The sequence below is a fragment of the Falco punctatus genome (genome assembly GCF_963210335.1).
Source record: "Falco punctatus genome assembly, chromosome: 5".
Classification (NCBI taxonomy): domain Eukaryota; kingdom Metazoa; phylum Chordata; class Aves; order Falconiformes; family Falconidae; genus Falco; species Falco punctatus.
This window is the reverse complement of record NC_137584.1, coordinates 7,085,449-7,103,110: the sequence shown is the minus strand read 5'-3', so window position 1 is coordinate 7,103,110 and position 17,662 is coordinate 7,085,449. Positions and strand designations below refer to the sequence as shown.

The 17,662-nt window shown below is 41.5% G+C and overlaps 1 protein-coding gene across 5 annotated transcripts in view; it reads right to left on the bottom strand.

Moving 5' to 3' along the window:
• TBX18 (T-box transcription factor 18) overlaps positions 1 to 17,662 on the bottom strand; it is a 53,045-nt gene that overhangs the window by 10,561 nt on the left and 24,822 nt on the right. For 4 of the 5 annotated variants that reach the window (XM_080389372.1, XM_080389373.1, XM_080389371.1 and 1 more), the window contains one exon: positions 1 to 17,662. This exon is cut by the window's left edge and continues 10,561 nt beyond it. In XM_080389372.1, coding sequence (XP_080245498.1) covers positions 16,938 to 17,662 — 725 coding nt within the window. In that variant the 3' untranslated portion in view covers positions 1 to 16,937. The other variant, XR_013928462.1, reaches the window with a different exon arrangement.

Here is a 17,662-nt window from a genome sequence, read left to right as displayed (position 1 = left end):
TGATAAAACCATGAATGCATTTCTTAAATGAGTGCAAATACAATGTTTCAGCCAAAGTTGGTACAAGATTAAGTACATTATAATTAGATATAGAAGTGGAGCTGTAATGGAAGTCTCACTTCAGTCTTAACTGTAAACAGTCACAACAACTGTACAACTATCTACTTCATAGCTAAGTAAATATACAGGCCTGTTTTACTGGTAATGAGTTACACCAAATGAAAGAACAACTATCCACTCCGTTAACTACCATGACACTGATAACAACACAACTTTGTGTCAGTATGGAAGGGGGCATAGCTTAATTTTAAAAAAAAAGAAATAGAAAGAGAAGGAGAGACTGGCTCACACCTAATTCTTTGTTATATTAAGGTCCATTGAGGTCTTTGACAAAGGAAAGGGATTTTAACTTTGCTGAAATTATGGATCTCCTTTGCTCTCAGATCTGTAAAAAGTCATGGAGTCAAGGACTGTTTTAAGAAGAAAGGCAGTTAAGTTGTGTTCCCAGCATTATTTTACAGTGCTGGAAGAATTAGCCCTCAGCTGATGTTCAGAATGCTAAGGGTTTAGATTTCTGAACAGACAGTTGTGTACCTCCAGCACAGAGAGAAAAACATTCCCAAGTTTCACTTCAGGAAGAGAAACAGAAAGGGCTCATGTTCAGTCCAGCCAAGTTTAGAGGGTGTTGCTCCAGACACAGGTATAAATGTCACTCTGCCTAATGGATAGCACCTTCCAAAGCATTGATAGAAAAGCATTTCCTTTCCCAAAGAAACCACAGGGCTGGAAGGACCAAATCTTGGACAAATGACAAGCAGTTACAGAGCGCAAGGGCTGCCATGCCCAACACCATGCTGGCGCATATGCAAGGAGATACAGGGGAAGTCAGAATCATTAGCACAGTGATTTTAGATAAGATTCATCCCACCTAATTACATACATCTTGCTAAGTCTGAGCTCAGCTACCTAGGTGACCTTTGTAATTCTGGGATAGCTACCAGTGCTTGTAGAAAGTAATTTATCTGACCTGATTTACATGTCTTCTTTGGGGAAAAAAGAGGAATGGAAACCTACAAGTTCCAATTTTCTGCCATGGGTTATAAAGTAGTAACTAGACAACCAGTTCATGTGTTGTAGATATCTATGAAGAATACGTGTAAAGCCTGTGTATGGGCACAGACTCCAGCCTTTGATAAATGGTGGCTGCTCAGTTCATGGTTCCCAGGCTGCCTTCTTGGTAGATTTTCCATCATATAAAATTACATGACCCAGGCATTATATACTCATGCATGCATGATATATTCACCTTTCACTCTATTTCTACAATCTTCCATCCTCATTCCTGCCCTACCCCCCTACCCCGCCCCCCCACCCCTGAATTTTGCCCCTGGAGGTATCCTAGAAAGTGCAGGAAAGATAATGACAGTGGTGCAGCTGAGCCTTAACCTTGGCTGTTCACAGAACCACTTTTGTATGTCACTTTGATCTCCAGATTAGGCGTCTGGTTAACTAAAAAGGGCAGGAGCAGGAGCAAAGGTGGGTTTTGCTCAAGAATTTTACATGAGAAAAATGTTCCCTTCTACCTCAAACTACTTTTCCATTCATGCTTGCCTCTTATATTGGTTCATAGTTAAACATGGGATCCTGGATAAATGCTTTTGAATTTTAAATCCGAACTTTTGCTGGCATCATGATAGACAATCACATCCTTATGAAAAATGCAGCATGGTTCTAATTAATTTTTCCAACATTAATATCTCAGGGCTCCAAAATATTTTTCTTTAACAATGTTAATCACCAAAATAAAAAAAATCTCTGTGTTCACTGAAGCTTAATTGTTTGCAAAGATTGTAAATCACCAGCAGTTAGAAATCTGTCTTTTAGTATTTTTTTTTTAAAAGTCCTTTGTTTCCTTTTTTTTGCAACTTTTATTTGTGGGAGAAGGTATATGGAAGTAATGAACAGCATGTTGAAGAAAAAAAAGCAACAAGGCTGACAGTTTTTTGGGCAAGTTTCAGCTCAATAGGATTTCAAGTGGCAAAGATTTAGAAACCCTTCCAAATCATGGCTGACAGGGGAAAGACAAAGCAGTATCTGCTGAAATGCATTCACTTTCCCAAGACCTAGATGCTTCACATTGCAAAAGATCGCAAAGTGCAGTGCTATGCAAAAATTTTCCGTTTTACCTTGCTAGGATAAGACAGCACCACTGCCAGCTAATAATATACCACATCAAATACAGTTTTTTAATATGAAACCCCTTTAACATAACTTGGTCTTAACACCTGGTGCATAGAAACAGCAAACCCGAGAACAACAAGATCTTAAGAACATGTGGACAAAATCTGCTCATGTGCTGGCATTTTAATTATGTTTGCCCTGACCCTTTTCCCATGTTCTATAAAACAGACCAACAGTATAGAGGGGGTGGGGGGAACCCACCTTAGTAGCACCACCTCAGCTAAACCAGATGAGTGCCGTGCTCAGGATATTATTACCAAATAAAAACAAAACAAAACAAAAATATACTGGAAATGAATAAGGAAGCTGAAGCTGATACTTAAAATAATAGTGTAAAGAGCTGTCACATAGTTCCTCTTAATAGCTTCAAGGACACCTTCCTCTGGCTTTTAAGCAGGGTCACAGGCAGTGTTACGTGCTTTTATGGAGTCAGACCATTTCTCTTCCCATACTCCATGCAAAAGGCGAGCGGGGTGAAATGGATTACAGGGATTACAGATGCTTCTGATCGAACACACCACTGAATCGGGGGAAGCAGCCTCTGAGGTGATGAATTCCAGTCCCCAGATTCAAACCTGAAAACAACCCGGGTGGAATTATTCCATATGGAGCCTGAATGAAAGAGCCAACGTTCAGCATAGCCAAGGCTCTGCAGACAGCCGGGGCACCTCCCTGGGCATGAGCACTATGCGAGGAACCCTGCTAGTAACATGCCAAGGAGGGGTGGCGTCACTTTTTTAATGGGGAAATTGTACTGCACACAAAATGATACTGCATAGCAAATCCTCCGGGGAGCCGGCTGACGTTGCCAAAGCGAAGGTGCTTTTTCTTAGTGTTCAAGTACTTTAACAGTCAAAGCTTAATCTTATCACTGATGGCACCGCTTTCTCTTGCTGGCAATATTTATTTTCAAAAACTAAATTAAAACAAGCTGGTAGCAAGTCCACCTGGGACACACTTTTCTCTCTGAGTTCTGTCATTTAACAGCTGAATGGAGTTATGCAGATTGCATCTAGGAATATGAAAATCAATAACCACAGGAACAGCACAGGGAAGGCTTATTTCCTCCGATGGTAACACTTGAACTAGTCACGATGGGGGAAAGAGCAGAGCATGGATTCAGTGCCCTGAGCCTCCCAACAGCAAGAAAAGGAGATTAGCTGCACCCCGGTGACCCAAGCCACAGCTGTCCATGACACCCCGTTCAGAGCAGTAGAGAAGAAGGAGTAAATGCCTGAGTGGTGCTGGGAGGCGGTTTGGGGTACCTATAGGCTTCTCAGGGATGGTCTGAGCCTCTTCCGCAAAGACAGGCTATTGCAGACCATTGTAATGACGATTTGTTCCCAGGCAGGTATTACTGCAATATCCATTCTCACTCTGCTCCCTACCCTATGTGAGCAGGAGCAAGGCAACACCTCCTGGCCTGATCCTCAGAGAAAGTGGTTACCTGCCCTTACCACTCTGCTGCACCTCACTCGGAGCGTGAATCCACAGCTGCTCCAGTATTAACATAAAACACATAAGCCTGAGCAAAGGAAGGAAGCTGAAGTGGCAGGGACTATGACAGATGTTGCGAAATGTCGACTTATTCATAACAGAAAGTCAGGCAAATCTTTTGAAAGCTTTTTTTTTTTCTCTTCCCCCCTGCCCCCCGCCTTTTTTTAATGTGCAGACTTCAAAGCAATGAATTGTGGCATCTGTAACAGCTACCAAACCGTGCCAGTTGAAGCCAGTGGAGCACAGTCTACAGTGATAGAATGCAAGTCATGCAATTATTCGAGTTTGCAGTCCTGGTTTTTGAAACAACATATGGTCTGCAGCAAGGAAGCCAGGATATTTTAAAAGAGCTCCTACAGGGTTTCAAACTTTGATTTTACAGAGGTGTGGGGAAAGAAGCAGACTCCATTCAGGCTCTGATATTTAAATACATGTGTTGTCGTTTTGCTTATTGAAGAGAGCTGTGCTACGCTTTTACATATGCAGAGTATATTTCGGGTTTCTAAAGAGCAGGCAATAAGATAAAGGTATTTCACACAGTTCCTCCTTTTTGTTGACATTTAGGGAAACAGGGTGCAGTACTGGACTCCTAGGAACAGCAAGTGGTCTGAACAGCTTTAAACAAAAGTCTAACATATCAATGTGAGAAAATTCTCATCAACTGTTGCAACGAAACTGTCCATCAAAGTATTCGCAGTCACTGATTATTTTACACTGAAACGCTGTTGTCAACACAAAGTGAGGATCTATGAGGTCCTACCGGGAAGTACGGGCATAAAACCCTATGACAAAATGTCATGAAATGCTCTGGTTGAAACATCTGCCTATCAGGTCAAAATGGGTGACAAGGATCTACGCTATGTCCTTGCCTGTTCACTCCGCACTGAGGGCTGCCAGAATTGACAGTTGTGATACCGTGAGCTCCAATTTGAGCATATCAATGACTTATACGTACACACATCCCTTCAGTCTACTCATTCCCTCCCAGGCATGAAGGCTTCTTAATCCAAACTCCACCTTTTAAAAGATGTAGATTTCCAAATCAGGTTACTGTGCCAGTGCCTGTGTCCAGGACATTCTTTCTCGAGTTTGGTAGCTATGTTTGCTTTAATGAGAAGAACTCCAGTAGCTGCTCCGTACCTTTATCTTATGACTAGCTACCTACATCCCTTCAAAAGCCCTTATCACTCCTGGATGTTGAAAAGCTAATCCTGGACATAAAGCAAGCCTTACAAAAAGCATAAAAAAATCAACACTAGGAATGACCACAACCATGGTATAGGATGTTTCTGTTTATTAGATGAATTATAACTCAGTTTCCAATGTCACTTTTTTATTGTCTGCTTTTAAAATCTGTTTTCTTTGGTATGTATTGCCCAAGGCTAAGCTCCCAGGAAGTGTGGGACACCTTCCCTAGCTTTCAGCACCAGAAAGTATCCCTGTCACATCTGGTTTGAACCTACACCTGACACAAATCAGAGCTCTGACTAGTAACTCCTGCAACAAATCCAGATTATTTTGCTGAGCTGCAGCTGCAGCAAAGCCCTTTGACCTCAAATACAACGAAATATATTAAACCTGTTCTGAAAAGCTGACTGGGTTAGCTTCAGAGTGTGAGATCTGAAGTACATATTTTTCATGAAGAGGAAAGAAACATCAGTCAGCTCAGAAAAAATGGATTTGTTCTCATCAGCAACCAGGTGCTGATGCTTTATGGGACTACCCAAATTCTTTACCCCGAAGTTGTGTGGGCTTTCACCAAGCTTTGCTGCTCTCCATCTCCACACAGTCAGTCTCCTCCTACACACATCACATTGGTCCCTGAACTGTCTCTAATTTAGCAGGAATCATCTTCTGTGAAGCTTCGGCAATCTTCTGCTCCATGCTGGTGGTTTGACTAATCCAGAAAAAGTCATGCAGGAGGGGAGGAGCAAGCAGAGCCGTTTTCTTTTGAGAGGCCGAGAGGGCCCAGCCACTCTGCTTTCTGTTACATCCTTACTTAGAGATGCAGATACTGTCTCAACCTTTCTTCTGGTCTTCCTGGGATCTTCTCAGAAGGGAAGGTTTAAGGAATTAAATACATATGGCTTGACTACAGGATCACTGAGGAGGAAGGCTATGATAATGCTTTCTAATGTCTGAAGGATATAAAAATCTATGAAATAGTAGCATTATTTAGACTCAAAGAGAATGTATAGCTATCAAGAATGGGATGGTAATTATTGAAGCACACAATGCAGGAGTGCTTCCTAACATTAATATCCACAGCTTATGAAATCATCCCTAAAAGAAAGCTATCAGCAACAAGGTCTCCATCAACTGTAAAGCAGAGTATGTTATTACTGACATAGAAATTAGTTCAATCTGATGTTGCTTAAGCCCCCAGAAACCTCTAGTGCACACAAGGTTGGTACAGAACTACTGGGCATTTCCAAGGTCACTCCCCTATTCATACTGAATTGCTGCTTTGTAAATTTTCCCCCTATTCTAACAACTTCATGCATGTTTCTGAACCGTTGAAGTTTTAACTCATACTCCTATGTAAGAAGCCCTCTTGTCTAACGTGGTGTAGTTGCATGTAGTTGACATATCTCATCCTCTGCAAATCACTGCAGGGGAGGAATGGAAGTATATGCACTCAGAAGGGGTTTAAGTTAAAATAAGTTACAAACCATTTTGACAACTGTTTGGATTCTTGAATCTGGTCTTAAGGCTGCTCTATGCCTGTTTATAGAATAGAAGTTGAAGCTTTCCATTTGCAGCCTGGGAAAAAAACTGCAAAGGATTCATTTATATGTGATTTGGTTTTATGCAGTTGACAGTTATAAGTGCAGAACCTGCTTCACCAGTCATTATGTGCTTAGGGGAGATTTTGATCTCCCAGGAGAATGATGCCACTCGGATGAGGTAGTTGAGTGCATCCTTTTTTCATTGCAGTATGCAATGTGTAGTGTATGGATAGTTTTGCACAACAGAAATAGGCTATTCACTCATGTGTATAGTCAATCTGCATGTAGCAGATCTTGATCTTATACAAACTCTCGAGTAGCAAAACCCCCAAATACAGCAACAAAAACCAACTAAAACACAGCTCTTCCAGATGCAAATTTGGTGTGCAGAAGCACACATGTAGTAGTAGAAATCAACCCCTCATGGCTCCTTTCAACTTCCTTTGAAGTCAGTAGCAAAATTCCCATTGAGTTCAATAAGAACAAGAGGCAGCCCTTGATCTAGTAAAAAGTCCTTATGAGGTTTTATAAGCTCTTTATACAAAACTTTATTCCAGTTGTATACGACATACATTTTGACCCTGTATCCACACACAAGACTTTGTGGCTGGTTGAGAATATGTGACATCTCCACTCTGCCCAGCCAGCCACTGTCACTCAAAGGCCTGGTCGTGCAGATGTAGGAGTGATTCCAGGTTACCCAAACAAGTTTTGCTTTTCAGAGAAGAGCCACTAAGGAGAGGATGACAGCTCAAGTAACTTGCGTCCAGCTATTCAGGAGCAGGATAGGTCAAGGCTGTTTCTGGCCACTGATCCAGCCCCCCTCATGACAACAGACACATGACAAATGTTGCTGCTAATTCTGCTCAGTCTTGCGGTAGCCTTGGACACAGCTCATCACAGGGGATTAATACCAAGACTGGAGAACCTGGCATGAGGAGATGGAATTGCATTAGAGCAGTTCTGTTTCACCCCTTTCTGATCAGGTCCAGAGAGTGGTGATGGGCAGCTATTCCCTCTGCTTGAGGTTGCTCAGTGAATTCCCTAAGGGATCACTCATGTTGCTTCAGCTGTTCTACATTTATATGAATTCTCTGGAAACTTGTGAGACAATTTGGGAAAATTATTATACTTGGTACTTTGTCTGCTTTCCAACTGACTCAGAAACCATGGTCACTGGGCTTAACAATTATTGACTGGAGTCATGTTTTAGGCAAAAACCAGCTGGGTGAAAGTCTACCCAGAAATATGGAAAAGATGGTGACTAGCAAATACAAACGCCAGTGGACCTGACAGCAGCAGGAACCTCAAGATGGTGACTTACATCTCTGTTATCTCTCAGTTTTGTGGCACCCAGACCAAACTTTGGGCCAATTAGGAGAAACTCCAGAGATTCCAGGTAGATCCATAAAACTGCTGCCCACAACCTGGGTAGTCGGGTCTAGAGGAAGGAACCCTCTTCTGCCCAAATGCTGGGGTCATGAGGGTGCAATACACAAGCGAGTCAATTCAGTCAAGACTATGCAACCCTGCACCCCAGCCCTGGAAAAAATGCTGTTCAGATTCTGACCCATGGTTCATATTCTAGTCTTGAAGCATGAGCTTTATCTACCTGATGGGCATTTCACTACACAGTGTACAACAGGATAGTGACCAGCAAGAAATGCCTGGTTGATTCAGCTACAAAAAGATAGATGCTTCATGCTTTAAAATATTTATACAAAAATAAATTTTCTTGGATCTTGGAAAACTTCCCCATTAAACTGTACCCAAATACTGAAGAGCCCTCTACGGGAAGACAGATACTATCATGTTAGACATTTAAATCCTTTGACCATCTGGAACAAAGGCAAACTTTTTGTGGAAAAGTACACATTGGTAGGCTGGATTCATTAAATGCTAGTAATTTTAGCTCAGGTTAAAACATCTGAGCCCTTAACAGGTTCAAGGGCAAGTATTAACCAACAAAGTAAGTTTCTAATCGAACTTGGCCTTGAGAAATTTTCTTATATATTCTTTCTGGGTGATGTTATTGTTTTGGGGGAGCTTATCTACTATCTTGCTGGGAACAGCTATCCACTTTAATAAAGTGCCTAAAATACTGTAATAAACACACAGCTTATATCAATAGCATCATATTTCCCCACATAGTATTTGTGTGTGGTTTAATTAGATGGAAGGATTACAGGAAAAGTTTGTGTCATAATGATTCTTTAAAGCAAAACCATAGATCAAAGTTCATAGCTGCCAAATATACAACTTTCAAAACAAGCTCAAGTGCTGCTATTAATCATGGCTGCTGGGGGATTTGATGACAAAGATTAAACTGCTGTAAAGGATACTGCTGTGCATCAGATTCTTGCAACTGTCATCAAATAGTCTGCCAACTATTAACAGGTCAGAAGAGTTGTCCAGCACTTACCATGGGTGGCTCTGTCGCTGCAGTTGGTGAGGCCGTCTATGCCATGGTGACAACCAGTGACACCCTCCCAGACAGAAATTTGTGGGTTGTTATATTTTACAGTGTGGCTGAAGGCTTAAGGTCTGCCTGTAGAGAAAACAAGAGAGGGAAACTGCAGAACCTCAGCCTCACAGCACTGTATCCTCAAGGGAACATTGCTTGTGTGGAGTACTTTCTCTATTATTATCCACGTGGAGTACCTTCCCCTTGCTTATTTCATGTTAAGAGTGCCCACCTGTGGAGCTGAGGTGTTGTAAATTCACCTCCTAGTTTATTTCTCAGCGACCACTCTGTATAGATAAGCCCTCAGAGAGTGCCTCGAGGACCAGCTTTCACCCCATTTGCAATTACGACAACCCTCTCCCTCCACACCGGATCATGTAATATCCCTGTGGGAAGCTACAGCATTCGCTTACACAGAAACATAATATGAAGGAGGTATGTAAAGCATACTTCGCAGGGCGGGAGCCAACAACCTGTGACCCACCAGCCAGTGCTCTGTGGTGGGTCACCAATGGCCATTAGATGACATATAGAGAGTATTTAACCTACAGACCTGCAATATGCTGCTGTCGCTGCTCATATGTAACAGTGTGCTTGAGAAGTGGCCTTTCAGAGGTTCAGCTTTGCAGAGTCTGAAGCTGGTATCAGTGTTCTGCACTGAGCTGTCGGTGTAACAGATGTGAATGACAGTCTGAGGCAACAAGCAACTGGAGATTCAAATGCAAAACCACAGATTTGACTACAGTCTTCAAAGTTTAGGGGAGTTACAGATCTGAATCCAAACTTCACAGCTGCGGCCAGCTATAAAACAAACTTATCTATATAACGCATTGAATCCAAACTACATTTAAATATCCTTCATCTCTGGGAAACTTTGGAGACACATCTGGCTGGAAATTTTTAAGCATCATCTCATCTTTGCTAACAGTATCTTTCAAAAAATAAAATAAAATAAAATAAATAAAAAAAAGAACAGACTGTTAAAGACTTAAAATGGCAGACATTCAACCTTGGATTATTTTAAGTAGTTCAGCCTTTAACTTACCAAACAAAGGCCTTCATTCTACCCCACACTTCATGAGTTAAAGGTATCATGGATCGCTTCACTCCTTAATGTAACAGTTCTGTCCTCTGCTGAATGCAAGAATGTGACACCAGACAGACCATTTTTAGACATTTGCAATGGTATATTTTGATGTCTAAAGGTTCCTTGCCCATAGACCAGCCTTCACTTGCCTTCTCTTGATTTAAATTGTTTTCCAAGGCTCCCCTTCCCACAAAAAACAAATCCTACGTGGCTGAAACATTCAATACTACAGCCCCTAAATATTCAGTCCCCTCCCAAAATGCTTGGGAAATTAATAAATCCTTTTCAGTTATAACAAAGTGAAATAAATGCCTGCTTAGATTAATCACTTTTATATTCATTGTAAGATGCTATTTAACTACCACCACAAGGATGGTAATTAAATAGCTTGCATGGGCTTGGCACATAACTAGTCCTCCCTGAGAACTGGTCTTTTAACATAGCTTTGGGGTCTGTTTAACACTTGTGAAGCTACACTTCTGTGTCGGATCACTAGAACCACATAAATGGCATTTGCTCGCCCGTCTGTGTGTGGCACTGACAATGCCTTGCCTGGGTATGGGGCAGGTAATCTGTAGTGCACGCTGTGTCAGCACGGCATTTATGGTACACAGACAGTGATATACTTGGTGATATATCAAAGGGTCTTTGCGGATGTCAATGGAAATGTTAGTGTCCATATTGCACTTCAAAGAATACAAAGACTATCTGGGAACATTTCCCTGAATTGGGACCCGTTTTTCTGGTTTTCTGGTTTCTGCCATCTTACATTTAAATATGGCATCTGGTTTTCTTCTTACTGAGAACCATATACTGAGTATAGTAACCAGGAAAGGGTGGGGAGGTGTTTTCCTTTGGGTTAGTGAAAAATATTGCCTGAGGAATGGAAACACTGCTTTGATTGTGATACAGCCTCTATTTTTATTACTTTTCTCTGTAAAATACAATAAAAACATTGTGGGAAATATATAGTCAATTATCTGCAGTGGAAGGGAATACACCATCCATCGGCAAGTCTTCTGGGGGAGGGAGCACCAAGCTCCAGCCTCATCTTTCAGTGTGAGACAGACCGTGGCTCAAAAACTGCAGAAGCACAAATTTAAAAACAGCGTATGATCATGTGAAACGCAAAAGGCCAGTTATCCATCTGAAAAAGCACCACAAAGGGCCAGAAGAACGTCCCTGAAAGCAGTATGGCTACAGCTGCTGCGTGGGTAAAGCACTCAGCAACAGAAAGAGGGAAGGCTTAGGGTCTGAAAATGTGGTATCCATAAAACTCGAGTCAGCGGCAACATTACCACCGGCCACAGTGGAGTACAGGTTTCCTCCGAAACTCTAAATTTACCCTTGGCTCTATATTATAGCATCCAAACAAAACCCAGCGGTGTGCAAATCAGCATAAGGGTGTAGTATTGTCAAAGTGGCTGCAGAGCTGAGGTAGGTTAAGTCTGTGCCAGGGCTACACCAAACGTTCACTGCAATAGCCCAGACTTTCGGGTAACGCAAGTATTTTCACATCACACTTTTATCCTTCTTGACTAGCCTTTGATGTAAGTTCTTATTTTAGGCCACAGACTCCTGAGAGAGGTGCGCTGAGCTACACTGGGATAGAGCTATACTTTGTGGGTGCCGTCACAGCACCTGTGACATTTCCTAAGTGTATGGTGGGATTGCAGGGTCTGTTTGTGCCGTCTCCACTTTTCCTGCCATTCCCTGCCACAGAACTGGAGCCAAGCGCTTGTCTTGAAACCTAGGCACTACCTCCGATGTTTAGAAAGGCCACAAAGGAAAAATTTGGTAATGTATCCAGCTCCTGGAGGTTTAACGTTCATTCTGGTAGAATGGAAGATGTGAGATATTAACTATTTAAGGGTTATAAACCTCTGAACAGAAGGTGAAAGGTAACTAAATTTCAGGAGAGAGTTTCTATTTGCCCACAGCATCTCTGTCTTCCTGGTAGTACTGATGTCCTGATTTACTGATGCTTCTTAAGTTTACTTTATAGGCTTTGACTTCTAAAACGGAGGCAAACATCATAGCTGATATTTAGTAGGATTACATACTTCACTGTGGGTAATGAGCCTGTGCTGTAGAAACCTACTGTAGGGTAATAACTAACAGTAGAGCAAGCACTGACCTCTTCCCCTGCAAACCTGACCAGCGCCTTTGCAAACAGAAAGGCTCAAGGAGGGGAGCAACGGGAACAGTGATGATACATCAAGAAGGGACAGGCTTTCAGCCAGCCTGCAGCAGGTTATGTTTGGCTAGGTGAGACCTAGAAAACTCCTGTACAAGGATTTGGTTTTAGCCTTTTCAGGTGAAGAGGATTCAGACCGAATATAAACAAGATAAAACTATCACTAATTCAGGCCGTATCTTTCTCCAAGTACGTCCAGAAGATTCAGATTCTCATTTGCTGACACTGCTATCTGGGCTCCGGGCACCAAACTCTCTGAGATAGTTTTATGGCCAATGCAACACTGCTTTGCAAGAGTAAGCTGTGGCTACATAGGTCTTCTGGTTTTTTGGGTAGCAAACATTTTTTCAGAGCATAAACATAGCAGCACTGACAAAAGGCATCTAAAGCAAGTTGAAATCTCCAGAAAAGTTGTTTTGTAACAAAGCAAGTCATCATCTCTTAAAAATGTGTGTTGTCTTGGCACGTCAGTGCTTTGGATTAACTGGGTAACTGAGGAATATAGTGGAACATAATGCAGTACATGAAATTCCCTGTAGTTTTGCATACATTAAATTGACATACCAAAAACTTGGTGTTAAATACAAGGCAAAATATTGAATGTGAGGATCACATTCATGCAAAGCTCAACTGACATGTCAAGATACTTTGTCAGCTGAAGTGCACAGTCAGCCCACAGACCATTACCTCATTATGATAAATTGCAGTCGTTGATATTAAAACTTGGACTTCGAAGTAAACTTAAACATGGTCATTAAAGTTTGACAGCTTATTCTGAAAAGTGCAACAGAACAGCAGCTTCATATATGAAGCTGGTACATAAACCTCTAAAAGTAGCTACTCTTCAGCCTTTTTAAACACTTCGATAGACTAATTTGATATATTATCTTTACAGAAAAAATATACCCACAGAACCTGTGAACCACTTCTTCTGATAAGTTTCTTCTGTTGAACTGCTCAGGGTATAGACCGGCTAGCATTATATGCCAAACACTGTCCGTGATTTTAAAGTTTCTCCTGTTGTCCTCTGTTGAAGCAGAAATGAGCCCTCTTATGGGTCTGATCAATCTATTCCAAAAAAAGGCTCTTTATTAAAAACAGAAGCTTTCATTCTCTCTTGAGGCCTGATACTTATGATCAAGCATTTCATGCCTACTTCTCTTGCCCTAATTCTGGTCATTTGCAACAATGCTGGTGTTAAGTGACTATGAAACTCTAGTCTCTAAAGTAATCAGAATTCCAGGCCCTGTGCCCTATGTCACATGGAATCATTTATTGCAACACAATAGGAAATAAGGCCACTACGCATAACAGTATTTCAGGCGGGGAGAAATTTTGCTCATTGCTGGGTAACAGTATGCCCAGCTGATTAAAGGTTGTAAATTGTGCCTTAGGAATCAATGGATTTTTGCATTTAGAATAAGCAGAACAAAGATGGAATATCCAAAGTAAAAGCACAAAGAGAAAATATGCAGGGAACCGAGCTCCTGATCACACGAAAGGGCTAACTTCCCAGATCCAGCTGATATGGGGCAGCTGATCTTGGCAGCTGGGATGAGCTGGGCTATGAGGAACCAGCAAAGCTCCATCACTAGCTAATGAGCCCAGCAAGCTGCTTAGTCCCTTCTTCCCACATAAAAACCTCACAGCTCTGCACTCAGTCCCAGCATCTTCTTGTACCCAACATCTGTTGTGACCTTTACATACAAATGACCGGAGAGGTTCAACAGCAGATGGTTAAACTGAACCATGCAAGAATTGTGGACTAGCTGGATCACTGCAGCTCGACGTATTAAGTCTTTGAATTTCAGAGCTTACCTTAGAGTCAGTTCCTTTGGTCTCGCTGAAGTTGTAGAGAGAAAAAAAGAAGGCCCAAGTTCCTCAGATTTTCCAAATGTAGAAAAAAGTGTTTGAATACACACTTTAATATATTTTCTGTGGCATTTTTGTAAAATACAGATATATAATTATAGATATAATGCATATATAGCATTTACTATATTGATAAAAAGCTAGTCTTTTCACAATGACACACCAGTAAGTATTTACAGTATGATTCAAATTTTAAGGAACAAATGTTCCAAACAATATTGTGTGGTTATATGATAAGAATAATTTGAGGAAAAATAAGAAACCAGTTCTAAAAGACTCCCAGACGATAAAGTACATACTCTTGCCAGGAGCACCTCCATGAACATCCACGCACAACCCTTTTTTCTTCCCCTTGAAGTAACGTGCATGATTTAGCTCTTCCACATTTCTACCTAGTCACAGCCCTTAAGATGACATGGATAACGATCTTTATCCTTTTTCAAGTACACATTAATTGTACCATCCTTTCCATTTAAAGATTTGTCCAACTGCAACATTTCAAAGTTTTGACTAGAGCAGGAATTACTATACACAAGTTTCTTGTTAATTTATACCAATAGACCTAGGACAATTTACATAACTGAAAATTTCTCCATCTTCTATACATCTTAGAACCATTTCACAAATCGTTAGTGTTAGGTTTTTGAATAGTGTTTTCAGCATTGCAGGTCTTTGCTAGGTCTGCCTCAAGGGACACTGCAATGCCAAAACTAGCCACAGACCTGAAGTACATGAATGCTCTTTGTTCTCCTCATATATGAACACTACCTAGCCATTCACCTGTAATGTACTGTCCACAGTACAGCAGATGTAAAGATGACCTTAATCTTCAATGTACTGTCACCCTTTCCTGTGAGGCAGAGAAATGCCACTATCACATTTTACAGAAGAAAAAAAAAAAATGATAGAAAGGCTGAGCAAATTGCCCAAGGTCACTTGGGAAGTTTGAGACAGCGAAGAAGCAAACGCACATCTCTTCAACTGCATCCTCTTGTCCTTCCAGCTTTCAATAAAAACTTTCTACGTGTCTTCTTTAACATAAAAAAAATATGTAACTATTAGAAATAAAGTCTTCTCCAGGCACAGACTTGAAGACTGCTGTGGCTTCTCTTCTATTCCCAAACAGTAAGAGGAGATAGCAAAAGGGCTGTTTCTGCATGTATTATCTACATCCCACTGCAGAAATATTAGCTGCAATGAGTCTTCCTTAAAGTGGGAGGTTTGCCAGAAAAGACACAGGAACTCTTAAGAAACACAACAATTCACCTTCAACAAAAAAAAAAAAATCTAACAGAGAAAAACGTAAAATCTGAAAGGCCTTATTCTCCTTCAATGCTGATGGAGGAAGCATTTTCAACTACATTTGTACCCACTTTATAATGCCTTTACATCATCAGCACAATATAAAGGAGGCTTAGCATACTGCTGAAGACAACCCGTTCTCTCAAGCATTAAAATCTGTTCTACAGCCTCCATGGTTCAGCTCTGACAGGCGGGCAGCTGAGAGGCAGCTTTCACAGCAGGACTCATGTGCACCCAGGCTGTGCAGGTGCAGACGAGGGCACAAATTTTGCCACGTCAAGTGTCTCCCCATGTTCTTGTCACTCTGGAGAAGCCTGGTCAGGAACACGTTGTGATCTGCATTCTTACAAGTGCCATTTAAAACCAGAACTGGGAAGGAAGGGAACCTCTCCAATTCCAGGGCAAAAACTGACTGAGAAACAGAGCAGCAGGGAGGCAGCTACAAAAAAGTTCTGCTTCCAGAAACACTTGTGGGCAAACTGGGTCATCTGCCTAATTGATACAGGCAATATATTTACGAGATACTGAGGATGGAGGACTTTTTGCCCTTATAAAAAAACCAAACAAACAAACAAACTCACACCCAAAACACACACACAAATGGATAAAACCAACAATGGAATTTCTCATCCTGCTCACTTTTTTTTCCTACATCAAACCTGCATTTTCCTTTAGAAAAGTAAAAATACAAAAACAAAGATACATTAGAATATCCTACTGTCCAGTAAATGTCTTATAGGCAATATTTATGGAGGAAAAAAATGCATCAAGCCCTTCCTTTGATAAAAATGAAGCACCCCGAAGTTCATTCTGTACCAAGGAATGCCGCTCCTTCTGCCGTTTGTTTAAATTACTCCTATCACCACAAATTGAATATGCATTATTTGTCTCCAAATACCTAATCATAAATCTAGACTCATGCTGAAAAAGAAGAAAATCCTAGTGAGAATGCTGTGCTGTTGATAGACTAAAAACAGCATATCCTGAGAAGGCAAACTAATCTTTCCGTTTACTTTGTAAATAATCCATTAGCTAAACTTCTATTTTAGGCTGGATGCTTGATGCTTAACACTTAAAAGTCCAAATACCCTTCATATCCCTTGTAACAGAGAAGAAACTTGTAAAATGCCTTTGGTGCATCAGCTTATCATTCTACGAATGTTTTAAAGAAACTCACTAGTACTATAGGAAATGTAAGCGGGCTTGTTTGTGTTGTTTAATACTCCAAGTGTCATTTCATTCTTTAAAGGGGTTAGAACAGAGGAGGGGGAAAGGGGAGGAAGTCTTACTTAATTTGTTGCATATGTCTCAACGTGTTATGCAACTAAGTGTATTATACCAGAAAACTAAAGCAGTCTGTGCCGCAGCAAACTCTGTGTAACTCAAAATACAAGAATAATCTGGCCACAAGCAAGTCAAAAATTCAGTGAAACTTCCTCTCATATTATATATACACACACTTTACAAGCTACATCGAGTGTCCTTTCATATTCCAAAAGAAATACATTGTAGACACCAAACATACTGTACTTTTACTTAAAGGCTTCATCAAACCATATGTGCAGACACTTGAGAAGACGAGAGTGTTAAGCTTCCTAGGGTCCTAGAGTCAAAGAAATTCTGCTGCCCCCCACTGCTAAGTAAGTGCACTCCTTCCACGGGGGGCAACATCTGCCGATCCGTCATGGTTCCACTTGGCGAGGACCCCAAGAAACTTCCTTGGGAAGAAACAATTTTCTCAGGACTGGCAGCCAGTTTAGGGGATGTGGAAAAGTTATATCCATAGAGCGCACAGGGACTGTGCAGTCTAAACGTGTTGTAGGAGCCTTGGTGGGTTTGATTAGTGGTAAAGGCATTGCTGGATGGGGATGGCATGATGTACTGGAGCTGTGGAGACATCCCTGAAATCTGCATAGATAAGCCAGTCTGCGGGCAGCTGAATGCATCCCCATCATTGCCACCCATAGACATATTCACAGTTGTGCTACTTGACACACCAACATAGGAGGGAGTCCTCGGGGGTGCAAACGTCTCACTGGTTTGGTTTGTGAGCCTGTTGTAGGTTTCAGCCAAAGAAGTGCTGTATCTGTTCAGGGTCAAGCCTGAGCGGGCACAAGCTGTGTAGTCAGCTGGAGCAAGGCTACAGAGCTGGCTAGTGTTGGGACTGAGGTGGAAGGCTGGAGATGAGCAAGGGGAACCCGGTAAAAGGTGAGGATGGGTAGATGGCACTCCACTGCCAGATCCCTGGAGTAAAGTAGAGGAACCTGCATTTC